Genomic DNA, 14,818 nt, shown 5'->3' with positions numbered 1-14,818 from the left:
GTCCTCTTCCTACTCAGTCTACTTCACTCATTGCAGCCTGGCTCTTGTCTCTAGCAAAAATTTCTCTGGCAGCTGTTACACTTAAAAAAAAAAAAATCAGCCAGCACCTACATATGTCTATATGAATCCAGAGTGCTTTATCTAGCTTAATAGCAACTGAGATAGCTAAGAGGCCCAGCTGCCTGCCACAAAAGCCATCTTCAAGGTAGCAGCTGGGTGAAAGACACATGATGCTTCTTGATTCCTATGCCTTATTGCTCCAGGGTAGCATATATATAATGAATACAGCGGAAGGTAATGGTTCAGGGGAGTATTGTGGAATCCTTACTATGCTAAATTTCATGCACGAGCATTCTCGTATAACTTTCCTTGGCACTAAGGTTCACATTTTTTCAGTTGTGGAGTCTACTGCTTGAGACTGCTACAGAGGGAATTACAACGTGAAAGGAAAAAATGCCTCTATAACTGTTGGCAACGACACAAAGTCATTACGCTGCCATTTCTTTGCATTCTTACTCTACAGAATGTGAAATAATATACATACACAGTGCATAGCTTTGGAGTGAGGTTTTCCAGTCTCATTCACACAACTCCTACAGTACTTTGAGAAAGAAAATCACCTTGAAAGCCAAATCATGCCAGTTACAAAGGGAAATGCAAAGCTATCATTGTTACATGTCATATTATAGAATAGCAATAGCAGGCTCTCAAGGGGACAGCCATTAACCATGAAGCCATTAAACCACTGTAGGCTTCTCTGTACAATCCATCAATTCACTTCATTTTCTGATTTATTTCTGTGATCAAAGGCTTTATCAGAGTATAACCCAAATTATCTGACAGCATTGTCATTATTATAGTCGCATCAATATTCTCTAGTTTCAGTTTTGGCAGATAAACCAGCAGTTTCAGCAGAGCAGAATTTTACTCCATGTCAATTGCATGAATCTTTTTTCCCTCTGTCTGATACCATCATTTCATCCTATTAATGCTGCTTCTTCCTTCATCCTGGCTTAATTGTATTTTACCCAGTTAGGGATCATGTACTAACCGAGATTACAAGAGAGGACATAGCTCCTTGGTAGAGCACACATGCTTTTCAAGTAGCGAATCCTGGGTTCAACTTTACTATTTAAAGGGTCACTAGTAGGACTATCATGAAGATCTCTCTCTTAATTTTTGGAAAACTGCTGCCAGTCAGAGTAGGTGAGATGGACCAGTGGTCTGACTTCTTGTAAGCTAGCTTCATGTGTGTTCATGACATACAGTACTATGAAACCAGATTTGGTGAACATTTTCATAAGTGTGCAAACAATGCCAAAAAAATATTTTTTTTACACTATTGAAAATGTTGGTGACAATGTATGAGTAATTTCAGCTCAGCTCTAGTAATTGAGGTCATTCACACAATCAAAAACTGTGAGAAAAAACATCTGGGTAGAAGTGATTGTGTGGAAGCAAGGTTGGAGGAAAACCTGGGTAGCTTTTCCTCCTACCTTGCTTCCACACAACCAAAAATTGGGAGCACACATAGCTCCCAAACCTGGGTAGAACACCGTTTTTGATTGTGTGAATGACTTCATTGTCTCTTATAATTATCTGTAGCAAAAGATATATCACTTAGAGGGATAAAACAATATGAAAACAAATGTTTAAGGTAATATCTGCGACATTGGTTTTCAGTGGCCAGATCATGACTTATGGCAACTAGGTTGTAGATCACCATAATTGCCTTTGGTGTGGAGGAGAAAGACAGATACATGGAGAATTGCGGTAAACAATTAAGTGGACTGGGAAATATTGATGGTAACCAGACTGCTGACGAATCATACTGTCTCATGAATTATCCAACACTTACCCTTCCGAGCTTGTTGGCCTCAATGCAGTTCTCTTTAAATTTCTCCTGTAAAGTTTCCGCAAGCCGACAGAGCAAAGTACCATTATCCAATTTCTCCATAAATGTTTCAGCTGTTATTTCCTTCCCTAAAATGGATTTAAAAATAGTAACAATAAGCTTTGCTCTTCCAAAAGCAGTAGAAATTTTTAAAATGTGTCTATAATGCTGATGCTTTATTTTAGCATTTATGTATTAAATGAGTGGATATGCCGAAAGTCATCTTTAAAAATACAAATTTTAGAAAACTCCAATAATAAAAGAGGAGTGGCAGAGCCAGAGAGGCAGAACACCGACCAGGATATGACCAGTAGGCCTTTGTCTAGACCTTTGCCTGGAATAATCCTGGCAGAGTGAATGGCTATTTAATAATGTGAAGGTGTGAAATGGGGACAAGCAGCTGAACAAAGGGAGGGCCCCAAATCCTCAGAGACTGTTTTTCAGTGACAGATATGTGAGGAAAAAGCAGGTGCAAGCATAGCTTTGGAGGCTGTCTCTTTCATTTGTTTCATCACAATAATTTAGATTGGTCACAAATGCTTTTAAAATGTTCTATTGCAAATACATTGATTGCTTAACATGGTGAAAAAACACTGCTCTCACCAACAATGGGTTATCTACTATATGACAGGTTTTCAGAAAGATATCAAACTAATATCATATATACCAAGCAGGCAGTATAGAATAATAGAATTGGAGGGAGCCTTATAGTCCATCAAGTTCAGTCCCTGCTTGATACAAGAAATACAGAGCTAGAGCATTCCCCCCAGATGGCTGTCCAGCTTTTATGTATGTATGTATGTATCTGATTTCTATACTGCCCTTCCAGTGTTCCCTCTAATGGGGACTCCCAGATGTTGTGGACTACAACTCCCATAATCCCTGAGGGAAAAAATTATTGCAACTGGGGATTCTGGGAGTTGTAGTCAACATCTGGGAATCCCTGTTAGAGGGAACACTGCACCCTTCCAAATATGGCTTAGGGCGGTTTACATTAAAAGAAAACAATTAAAACCAATTAAAAATTAAAAACAGAGACTATAAAACACCATAAAACAATTAACAGTTAAAACATTCTAAACAGTTTAAAAACCCTTGAAAACCAGGTTACAGCAAGTTAAAAACATTTACAACAAATTAAAAACCCTGGAAGGCCAGGCCAAATAGATAGGTTTTGAGGGCTCTCCTGAAGGCCAATAATAAATTCAAATTACTGATTTCTGCAGGGAGTGCATTCCACAGCCCAGGAGCAGCTACAGAGAAGGCCCGTGTCTGAGTCACCACTAGACATTCCGGTGGTAACTAGAGACGGACCTCCTCAGATGATGTCCAGCAACCCTCTGTCTCTGAGCTGGGTGCCTCTGAGTACCAGTTGCAGGGGAGTAACAGCAGGAGAGAGGGCATGCCCTCAACTCCTGGCTGTGGGCTTCCAGCGGCATCTGGTGGGCCACTGTGTGAAACAGGATGCTGGACTAGATGGGCCTTGGGCTTGATCCAACAGGGCTGTTCTTATGTTCACCCTTTGGTGACTGGTTCCATTGTTGAACTGCTTTTACTGTAAGAGGTTTCTACTAACATGCAGCCAAAATCTGTCCTCCTTTAAGGAGGCCCATTAGATCTAGTCCTGCTCTCTGAGGCAGCAAAGAACTAGTGCTTGTCCTGTTCTATAGGACATAGGAAGCTGCCATATACTGAATCAGACCACTGGTCCATCTAGCTCAGTATTTTCTGCACAAGTGGCTTCTCCAAGGTTGCAGGCAGGAGTCTCTCTCAGCCCTATCTTGGAGATGCCAGGGAGGAAACTTGGAACCTTCTGCATGTAAGCATGCAGATGCTCTTCCCAGAATGGCCTCATCCCCAAATGGGAATATCTCACAGTGCTCACACATGTAGTCTCCCATTCAAATGCAACCATGGTGGACCCTGCTTAGCAAAGGGGATCAGGTCATGCTTGCTACCACAAGACCAGCTCTCCTCCTATGTGACATTCCTTCAGGTTTTTGAAGGCTACTATGATGTCCCCATTCTGTCTTTTCTTATCCAAGCTAAATATACCCAACCTTTTCTCGCAGAGCTTATTTTTCAGACCACTAGCCTCCCGAACCCATTCCAATCTGCTTACATTCTGATTATAGTGTGGTGCCAACACTGGACACAGTACTCCAGATGAGAACTAGTACAGAGCCATTTGCATCAAGCTGAGCTAGCTGGTTCAACACCCCTAATTGGAGGCCACCTTGCTCCTTTCTGTCCCTTACTTCCATGCATCCAGTGGCCCCAAGCTTCGGAAGCAGCATTGTCCTGCCCTTGCTGGAAGGACAGCAAGAGTCCTACAAAGCAATGACCTTTGAAAGGAGCAACATCCTGCTGGATGTGGACAGCCTCAGCTTGCCAGGAATAGTCACACAGGTGTCATAAACCCCAAGTCTGACTTTGAGACTACTCAGGATGAAGTGGTTATGAACCCTGAGCCTGACCCTGTCATGGATGACTCAAAGTATGGTGTGGAGTTCTAAGGGGCTCCACCTCCACCATCAGAAATGCCTGTAATTGCTCACCTCCTCAACACTCCCTTACCCTTGTCCTCTGAGGACCACAATCCCCACCAGCATATACCCAGCTCTGCCATAGCCAGTGCTTGGGAAACAGGGTGCAGGCCCTTTAAGACCTGTGACATTCCAGAGCCTTGCTGGCTCTGTAATTAAGGTTTCAGTGTGCCTCTGCTCTTTGCTGAAGCAACTTCATTTGTCGATGTGCTCTAGTTTCTAGTTTCTTCCTTGGGATTCCCTGGCTTCTGACCTCTTGCTCGTCTGACTGCAACTTAGCTCAACCCTGTTGTACTGATTGCCGGGTCTCTGACCTCTTGCTTGTATCTGACTCTAGATTAGTTTTGCCCCTGATGGGGGCTTCTTGCCTCTGCATTGCTGATGGACTGCTTCATTATGAACCTACCCTGCCCAGACGCAACAGTACGGAGCTACTTGCATGAGGATAAGAGATTTACAATACATGAGGTTCCCTCTCCATTCTCCTCTCCATACACAGCAGAGATTGGATCATACCCTCTGAGGCTATTCACACAAGCAGCCCAGCCTGTGTTGGACTGCTCGTTTGCAGCATCATGATTGCTCCCAATCCCAGTGCTTCTGCGCTCGCTAGCCTGACTTTTAACTCCGGCCCTTAAATGGGGTTAGAGGACAAAAGTGCACCCTCAACCCAAGGTCCAGGGTCATGTGTGTGCATGCAGCCTGAGCACACACAGAGTCAGATGCCTAGAGAGCCTGACTCACTGGGAATCCCCCAATGCACCATGCTGCTAGCGCTGCTCGTGTGGCGCATTTTGGGAGCACATTTCCCAAAAGTTTCATTTTCCAGGCCTCCAATGATCTGGCCCTGCTTGGAGCAGTGTGGATCGTGTGGATACATGAAGGTGTGCTGAAGAGGAGATTGGTGATCGTTTGGGGGGTGGGAATGTAGATTCAACCCGGCCTTCCCACCTACCTTCCCTCCCCATCCCTGTAGTGGTCATGTGCATGACCTCTCTGTGTACAAGATTTAATAGGAGCTTCAGAGGAAATGGTTTAACTGATACAACTGGTATGAGAAAAGTATGAGAACTGCCACTGCTGCCACCACCACCACCTCGCTACTCATTACACCATGACCCCAATTCAAATACACACACACACACCACCAATGGTTGTTTTATAAGAAAATAAATGGAAGCTTCCTATTATGGAGGTCTAACATAATGTGCAATTTGGCCATTTTAAAGCAAGGATTTCTCCTTGGTCACCTCAGGCTATGAAACTCCTTTCCCTTGGACACTCACCAAAACCTCAGCCCAATCCTCTCAGGGGCTTTTATGACCATTTTATTTTGGCTTGGTTTTGGTGGCCAGGATTCAGCTTTCAATAAAGAATGAGGCTTTAATGTCTGTTTTCTTTGGTTTAATCGTTCAATTGACATTTTGGTATGTGATTTTATGGTTTCACATTGTAACATGTCCCAAGCCCACGACCAATAAATAAATGAATAATGTAACCATGCAGACAGGTTTTCCTGAACCCCACCCCCTAACTTTGCGAGCTTAGGTAACAAAACAAAAATAGATTTATCAGGTTTAACAGGCTTTACAGTAATTTCTTGCCAATTATTCTGTTTTTCGCCTACTGAAAGGTGAACATCATAAAGAAACATGACAAAAAGAAACACATTTTTTGCACAGTAAATAATTTAAACACATATAGAATACAGATAACTCATAATTCTAAAGTTTTACAGAGATCCTGGCTAAATGAATTTTACCACTGTTTGAGTCACTTCAATGTTGTTCCCTTTCTTTTTCCCTAGTCTGCTACCAGTAAAACTTTTCCTCAGTCATATGCATACCTTTTATCTAGTCAGAGCTGACTCCGGATTTCAAGGGCTCTCCATGGGCCCCATCCTACCTGAGTAGATTCCGACACAGTTGCTACTACAGAGAAGGTTCACCCACCCATACATTGCCACCCATTCAGCTTCAGAATATGGCAGAATGCCCAAGATCTAGAATATCTTAGCAGGTGGACAGATTCAAGAGGGAAAAGGCGGTCCTTCAGGTAACTTGGCCCTAAGCCAAGGTCCCAAGCCAAGCATAAAGGGCTTAAAGATCAAAACCAGCATCTTGAATCATGCCTAGAAATTTACTGGTAAACGATGTAGCTGGTCCAGTAATGATGTGGTGTGAATTTGTCAAGACTCTTGTCACCTGCTTTGCATATTTGTTACAATATGAAGGATCCATGTTCAAACACTGGCATCCTCAGGTAGGACTGGGAAAAATCCAACACCTTGGAAAGCTGCTGCCAGTAAGTGTAATCAGTACTAGTCCAGATGGCCCAAAGGTTTCATATGGATCAAAAACCATAGTCGGAGTTAACAGGAAAACAAGTCCATGGGCTCAGATGGCTGCTGAAGGAAGATATACTGAAGGAAGGAAGACCTTCAGTATACCACATTCATTGTACATCCCTCCCTAGAAGTTCCAGCACACACTGATCCCATCCATATTACAGGGATGAACATGCACTGGCCATTCTGGAAATCTGATCCCATCCATGTAGTGGGACATAGGACACCTGTATACAGTCCAAACCACATCTGCATATTCATATGCCTGATTCCCTGCAATCCTTCCATACACTCCCCCCTTTTAAAGTGGACAAACCAGAGAAATACAGTACAGTGTATGCACATACATATGCACACACATAGATTGCATTATGTGTTGCAACACGCATGGTAGATATATGAATACTCATTGGATATGGATTTCCAGAATGGAGGATATCTGATCTGGTCCACATATGACAGTGGGTGTGGAACGCATATGGGCCATGCAGTCTTTACCATACAGGTGAAACTCAGAAAATTAGAATATCATGCAAAAGTCCATTAATTTCAGTAATGCAAATTAAAAGGTGAAACTGATATATGAGACAGACGCATTACATGCAAAGCGAAATAAGTCAAGCCTTAATTTGTTATAATTGTGATGATCATGGCGTACAGCTCATGAAAACCCCAAATCCACAATCCCAAAAAATTAGAATATTACATGGAATCAAGAAGACAAGGATTGTAGAATAGAACAATATTGGACCTCTGAAAAGTATAAGCATGCATATGTATTCAGTACTTGGTTTGGGCCCCTTTTGCAGCAATTACTGCCTCAGTGCGGCGTGGCATGGATGCTATCAGCCTGTGGCACTGATGAGGTGTTATGGAAGACCAGGATGCTTCATTAGCGGCCTTCAGCTCTTCTGCATTGTTTGGTCTCATGTCTCTCATCCTTCTCTCGGCAATGCCACATAGATTCTCTATGGGGTCAGGTCAGGCGAGTTTGCTGGCCAATCAAGCACAGTACACTGTATACTTTTCAGAGGTCCGATATTGTTCTATTCTTCAATCCTTGTCTTATTGGTTCCATGTAATATTCTAATTTTCTGAGATTGTGGATTTGGGGTTTTCATGAACTGTACGCCATGATCATCACAATTATAACAAATTAAGGCTTGACTTATCTCGCATTGCATGTAATGTGTCTGTCTCATATATCAGTTTCACCTTTTAATTTGCATTACTGAAATTAATGGACTTTTGCACGATATTCTAATTTTCTGAGTTTCACCTGTAGGAATACTGTGTAAAAAGAAGAATCTGCATTTTAAAGATTATTACTTTGCCAGCTTCTCAGATTCCTAGTTTAAGCACTAACCAAGAACACTGGGAATTATCTTTCCAGCATTCTTCCCTTTGTAAAAACTGACTAAGCTTGTTAACGCAACCCTAAATAGAGTCAGAGGAGTGCCCAGCCAGGGAAAGAGAACTGTGTGTACTCTCAATCCAAGGCCAGATTAACTCAAAAGGCGAGGTAGGAGGGTGGGAGAGTTATCGTGTGGGAGGCAGGAGCTGGGTAGGATGGCTTTTTGTCCACATTGGGTAAAATGCTGGGGACAGAACATGGTAGGGTGTGCCCATCCTACCCAGCTCCTACCTTGCTTTCTGAGTTCACACAACTCTCCTACCCTAACTGGGCAGTCCGCCAACCCTGTTGTGGGTTGTTTGAACAAGCTGACTGTTAACACTGACTAAACATTGTATAATCTAGATCTGTTTGCTACTTTGAATGCCCATTAATACACATGCAACAGTTGCTAGTATAATGGCCACACATGACATTTCATTTAGGAGGTGTTTTTTACACTTTCAAGCATGAGTGAAATAGTCATTATTCTTTATTAATATCCTGCTTCATGATTCATGGTTCTGATTTACCTTATTGGCTGATTTTATAAACCTAGTCAGAGCAATATGTTTAAAAAACAAGTTAATCTCATGCAGTGAGAAATGCATCTACCACCACCATGTAAGCACCACTTATATTATTTTGAAGGCTGACGTACATTAACTGTTTGATTATAACATTTTGTAGATGAAGTAATATAGAATGAATGAGTTTTGCATTAAACATCTGTATCTAATGAAAAACATGTTCCTTATGTCATCCTTCATTATGGAGATTGTGGCTCCAGAAGACAGCATTTTCTTTTCCTTAAAACAGACACCTATAAAAATATCAACCTGCAATCCTAATTTCCATTCTTGGGTAACTTCTTGTTTTTGGATTACAATTCCCATCATCCCTGGCCTTCAGCCATTGTGGGCAGGGATTATGGGAGTTGTAGTCCAAAAACAAGAAGTTACCCAATGCTGCTAAGAACACTTAAAAGCAAGTTACACTGAATTCCGTGGAACCACATACAGTATGTCTGAATTTCTTGCACCTGGAAGTTCATTTGCAGTTTGTCATTACTTGCATAATGTAGAGTCACGGAATATCCTCAATTTCCATAATCACAGACCCTTGCTCATTAACTCATTAACAGACATGAAAAGAAGTATATTGTTTATAGACCAGCCAAATACAGACCAACCAAGTTCACGGTGGGCATATCTACAGTACCAATGTATATCAGTCTTCTGCCAGCTTAACCCACATGATTTCATCCAAAGAATCTAGGAAACTATAGTTTACTGACAATGCTGAAACTTCTCTGTTAAGATTCCTCTCACAAGTTCTGCAGAACTGAAAGATCCCTCGGAAGCAAAGGCAAATGCAGAGGAAGTTCAGCAGGTAATAACTGTCTGCCACCACTGAGCAGCAACCAAGGGAGAGGGGGCTCCCTTTAAGAGAGATGGAGCCCTGTCTTAAGAGCTCTAGAAGGAAGGGCTACACTTCCCAGCACTTCATGCATGCCTTCCAAGATAATCCAGTGATTTCATTTCCTTTAAAGGAGCCATACCAGGGCTGGAAGAAGTGTAGCACTGCATGCTGGGAATGGTTGCCTCCACATGGCAGCAGGGGGATGTGCTGGATATTGAGTTTCTGTCAAAACTTTGCACAGGCCCCATAAACAACTAGTCAGGGAGGCTGTTCACACGGGTGTGCAAAACCAGGCTAAGGGAGCCTAGTCCAGCTTAACTCCCAGGCTATGGGAGTTGCATGCTCGCATGAACTGCCAGGATGAGGCCTGATCCCAGTGGCTACATGGCAGCAAACCCACCTATGTAGCCTCCCTATTAAATGAGGTTAAGGGAGCAAGCGCTCCCTTCACCTCATTTTATTGATCGTGTGTCAGCCACGGCAGCTTGCAGCTGTGGCTAGCACACTTGGGGGAGAAGGGGATCCCAATAACATGGTGAATTATGGGAGCTCCGGGGGGTGTGGAGCACTGTGCAGTGGCGCAGCCCATCACTCTGACCATGGGAGCTGCAGCAGGAGCCGCTGGTCATCTGGGCAGGCGATCTGCACACCCAGGGACCAAGAGCTGCTCGTCTGCAGACCTCCATGGATCTCTTCTCACTGATTGTGTGAAGAGCTCCAGGGAGTGGCACTTAGGGCTGATAGGAGCCGCCATAGGTTTGGGGGCCTTACAACGAAGAACACTGATGTAGAGGTTCCACAACAGACACAAGGAAGCCACAACAAACAAACAAAAAATCAGCGCAATTTCAATTTGGAAAGAGTGCCCTACAGCGAAAAGGTTTGAAAAAGGGAAATGCCAAGATTTCATCTTATGCTTCGATGCATGTGTTCTCATGTGTCATGTCTACCTCAGGATATCATAGCTTCTGACAAATACAGACATATGGAGAGGATGCACCATAGGATATGCATGCACCTGAGAAGGCAGGAAATGCCAGCACATTTTTTCCACTTTAGGTAGCAACTGTATGTTGAATATAAATCAGGGAATAGGTGCTTGGAAAAGAAAAGATGGAGATGGAGCAGCTTGGCTAGAAAAGAAGGAATGAGTGCCAGGGAGAGCAGGAGGAATATATGACAATATCCTGTTCCCTTCACAGGTGGCAGAACAGCAGGAGTTCATGGGAGGGTGCTTGCCACACTGTTGCAAGCATTGTATAATTAAAGTTCCATCTGACCATAAGACAGTAAAAATGTTTAACATGCTGGACACTCCCAGTGTTTCAAATTATGGGCCATTTTGAAACAGTAACACCTAGAGTTATAGTGTGACAACATGAAGAGGTTGAAATTGTGCTGATTTTTAAGCAAAAGATGCCTGAATTCAGACCTGAGTTGAGTTCATTTTCAGTAAAGAACCTAAAAAACACTGAACTTACAAATGTCTAGCTTTACCTCTTTCAAAATCATGCAAATGACTTGATCATGAAGACTGTTATATTAGGTCACTTGACACATAAATGTTTATCTATGTACTATAGCAACAGAGTGAAAACTGTGGGAGGGAGAGAAGGAGGGAGGGAGAAGAAGATGGTTGAGGATGTCCAAGGCAGACACTGCAATGCAGCATCTTATGAGCAGTCTAATTGTTTTGTTAGAAATACACCATTGAGCACACCAAGGAGGGGAGCATCTCACCAATGAACTCACCAAGTAGTCATACTAAACAAGAGCAGAGGTAAACTGGATCCCTGAGAAGGTTAATAATTTATTTAGAGCACAATTTCTCACTGACATTCAGGAATCAAAACCAGAATTATTGTTGTGTTGCCTAGAAGGATCTGACAATAATTGTAGTGTAGAAAAATAACCTTACCCAACAGGTTCGTTAGCCACAGGGCCAAATCCTCTTTCATTGGTAACAAATTAGCCTCATGTCTGCTGGCCAACCATTGGCTATACTGGTGCATGTCGGAGAGGCCAGGGCCTCTGGCCTTGGGACTCAGCGCAGTACACATCCTTTAACCGCTGGTGCTACCTGTTTTGCAGAAATCAAAGAAAATGTAGTTTAGAATGCTGCATGGAGGTTTATATTGTTGTTGTTATGATTATTATTTGTGTAGTGGTTAGAGTGTGGTGTAGTGGTTAGAGTGCTGGACTAGGACCGGGGAGACCCGAGTTCAAATCCCCATTCAGCCATGATACTAGCGGGGTGACTCTGGGCCAGTCACTTCTCTCTCAGCCTAGTCTACTTCACAGGATTGTTGTGAAAAAGAAACTTAAGAATGTAGTACACCACTCTGGGCTCCTTGGAGGAAGAGCGAGATATAAATGTAGTAGTAGTAGTAGTAGTAGTAATAACAACAACAATAACATTCTGGCATCCCAGGTCCTTGGGAAGGACTCGATGTCTGGATAAAACAAACCAGTCAATAACACCTGTCTGACTGTGTAAACAAGAAATAATAATAAATAAATAATGGTTCAGATTCAGTATAAACATGGGGTGCAAGGTGCCAGACAAACACAGATCTTTTCTATGAAAACAACATATATGATGACAATTGTGTGCTTATTTTTTAAATGGGATGTTTTGATGTGGGCAATCCAGAAACACGGAATACATGGATGTGTTTGTACTCACCCAGGTACACATGGTGTCAAAAATCTCTGCAAGTAGGGATTAAAAATTCAAATTAAAAAGGTGGTTAGCCAAAAAGGTAAATTAAACTGAATAAAGGTATTGTGACAAATGGAGCATATATCCTTTAATAGATTTAATCCTTGACATCTGGAGAATAAAAATATACAAAACTGATTCCAAGACAACCCAATAGGAGTCATCCAGGGACTGTTCCTGTTTTTTTCCTAAATTAAATGGTAATTATTTATTTATTTAACGTATTTGTATACTACCCCAACCCAAGGTCTCAGGGCAGTTCACAACAAAACAAAAACAAAATATTAAAATCAATTAAATGCTAAAAAAAAGAATGCAGTAAAGATAACCTTCATCTTTGAAAATGCACCCCCCCTTACTTTTGGTCCTTCCTAAAAACCTATTTCTTCAATAAAGCCTTTGCAGAGCCATCGTAACCTTACCTGGCCTGTTCCTTCATTGTTGTCTGCCCTTCCCCTAGCCCACCATCATGATGCATTCACCAATCTCTAATTTCTTCCCCATGCCACTCTCTCTTCTCTACCCAACAAAGGATCTTGACAGACCGGATGGTGGAAAACCCATTAGTTTAAACCTAGCTCTTCCTCAATCATGTACAGGTGAAACTCAGAAAATTAGAATATCGTGCAAAAGTCCATTAATTTCAGTAATGCAAATTAAAAGGTGAAACTGATATATGAGACAGACGCATTGCATGCAAAGCGAGATAAGTCAAGCCTTAATTTGTTATAATTGTGATGATCATGGCGTACAGCTCATGAAAACCCCAAATCCACAATCCCAGAAAATTAGAATATTACATGGAACCAAGAAGACAAAGATTGTAGAATAGAACAATATCAGACCTCTGAAAAGTATAAGCATGCATATGTATTCAGTACTTGGTTTGGGCCCCTTTTGCAGCAATTACTACCTCAATGCGGCATGGCATGGATGCTATCAGCCTGTGGCACTGATGAGGTATTATGGAAGACCAGGATGCTTCATTAGCGGCCTTCAGCTCTTCTGCATTGTTTGGTCTCATGTCTCTCATCCTTCTCTTGGCAATGCCCCATAGATTCTCTATGGGGTCAGGTCAGGCGAGTTTGCTGGCCAATCAAGCACAATACACTGTATACTTTTCAGAGGTCCGATATTGTTCTATTCTTCAATCCTTGTCTTCTTGGTTCCATGTAATATTCTAATTTTCTGGGATTGTGGATTTGGGGTTTTCATGAACTGTACGCCATGATCATCACAATTATAACAAATTAAGGCTTGACTTATCTCGCTTTGCATGTAATGCGTCTGTCTCATATATCAGTTTCACCTTTTAATTTGCATTACTGAAATTAATGGACTTTTGCACGATATTCTAATTTTCCGAGTTTCACCTGTATAAAGCAAGGAAGAGAGATCCAGTTTTTAAAGTATGAAAGGAACACTTCCTCAAGTGCTGCCATTCTATTTCATTTGATCCAAAGATTATTATAGGGTCCCTGGGGAGGCACCATATAATAATTTATATTGTGTTCTGTATGATAGCTAGTGAAGTATTAGCTAATTATAACATGTAATCATGTAAAGAAAGTGGTACTGGCAATATTTATTTATTTTATTTATTTATTAAAACATTTTTATACCGCCCAAAACTTACGTCTCTGGGCAGTTTACAACAGAATAAAAACAAAATAAAACATTAGTTAAGACAAAAATGAAAAAATTAACACATACAACAATTTAAAAATTTTAAAAGAGTATTTTTAAACAGCATTAAAACCATTAAAACAACATTAATTAAAAGCCTGGGTGAAAAGATGTGTCTTTAGAGACTTTTTAAAAGCTGACAGAGATGGGGAGGCTCTTATTTCACTAGGGAGCGCATTCCAAAGCCTGGGGGGGCAACGGAGAAGGCCTGTCCCTGAGTGGCCACCAGATGAGCTCGTTGCAGCTGAAGACGGACCTCTCCAGCAGATCTCAGTGAGCGGTGGGGTTCATGGTGAAGAAGGCATTCTCTTAAATACCCAGGACCCAAACTGTTTATGGCTTTATAGGTTATAACCAGCACCTTGTATTTTGCCCGGAAACATATCGGCAGCCAGTGTAGTTCCTTCAGTACAGGAGTAATATGGTATCTTCGAGATGACCCAGAGACCAGCCTGGCTGCCGCATTCTGAACCAACTGTAGTTTCCGGACTACATACAAGGGCAGCCCCACATAGAGCGCATTACAGTAATCCAGTCTTGAGGTTACCAGCAGATGTACCACTGTTTTGAGGTCATTCACCTCAAGAAACGGACGCAGCTGGCGTATCAGCCAAACCTGACAGAAGGCACCGCTGGCCACCGCCTCAACCTGGGAGACCAGGGAGAGGCTCGGATCCAGAAGCACCCCTAGACTGCGTACCTGTTCCTTCTGAGAACAGTGTGTGACCCCATCCAGAACAGGGAAATCAAAATCATCTCTCAAGTTCTAACCCCGCACAATGAGTACCTCCGTCTTAGCCGGATTCAG

At 42.2% G+C, this 14,818-nt stretch overlaps 1 protein-coding gene across 5 annotated transcripts in view; it reads right to left on the bottom strand.

Annotated features, from left to right (window-relative positions):
* The window catches only part of GAS2 (growth arrest specific 2), a 172,507-nt gene that overhangs the window by 128,631 nt on the left and 29,058 nt on the right, over nucleotides 1–14,818 (bottom strand). For 4 of the 5 annotated variants that reach the window (XM_053266387.1, XM_053266408.1, XM_053266397.1 and 1 more), the window contains exons 2-3: nucleotides 11,521–11,682; nucleotides 1,859–1,983 (exon numbers count right to left, since the gene is read on the bottom strand). In XM_053266387.1, coding sequence (XP_053122362.1) covers nucleotides 1,859–1,983; nucleotides 11,521–11,662 — 267 coding nt within the window. In that variant the 5' untranslated portion in view covers nucleotides 11,663–11,682. Of the gene's footprint in view, nucleotides 1–1,858; nucleotides 1,984–11,520; nucleotides 11,683–12,288; nucleotides 12,315–14,818 lie in introns of all 5 variants that reach the window. The other variant, XM_053266376.1, reaches the window with a different exon arrangement.

This window comes from Hemicordylus capensis, chromosome 1, assembly GCF_027244095.1.
Source record: "Hemicordylus capensis ecotype Gifberg chromosome 1, rHemCap1.1.pri, whole genome shotgun sequence".
Lineage (NCBI taxonomy): Eukaryota > Metazoa > Chordata > Lepidosauria > Squamata > Cordylidae > Hemicordylus > Hemicordylus capensis.
This window is presented reverse-complemented; position numbering and strand designations above follow the sequence as displayed.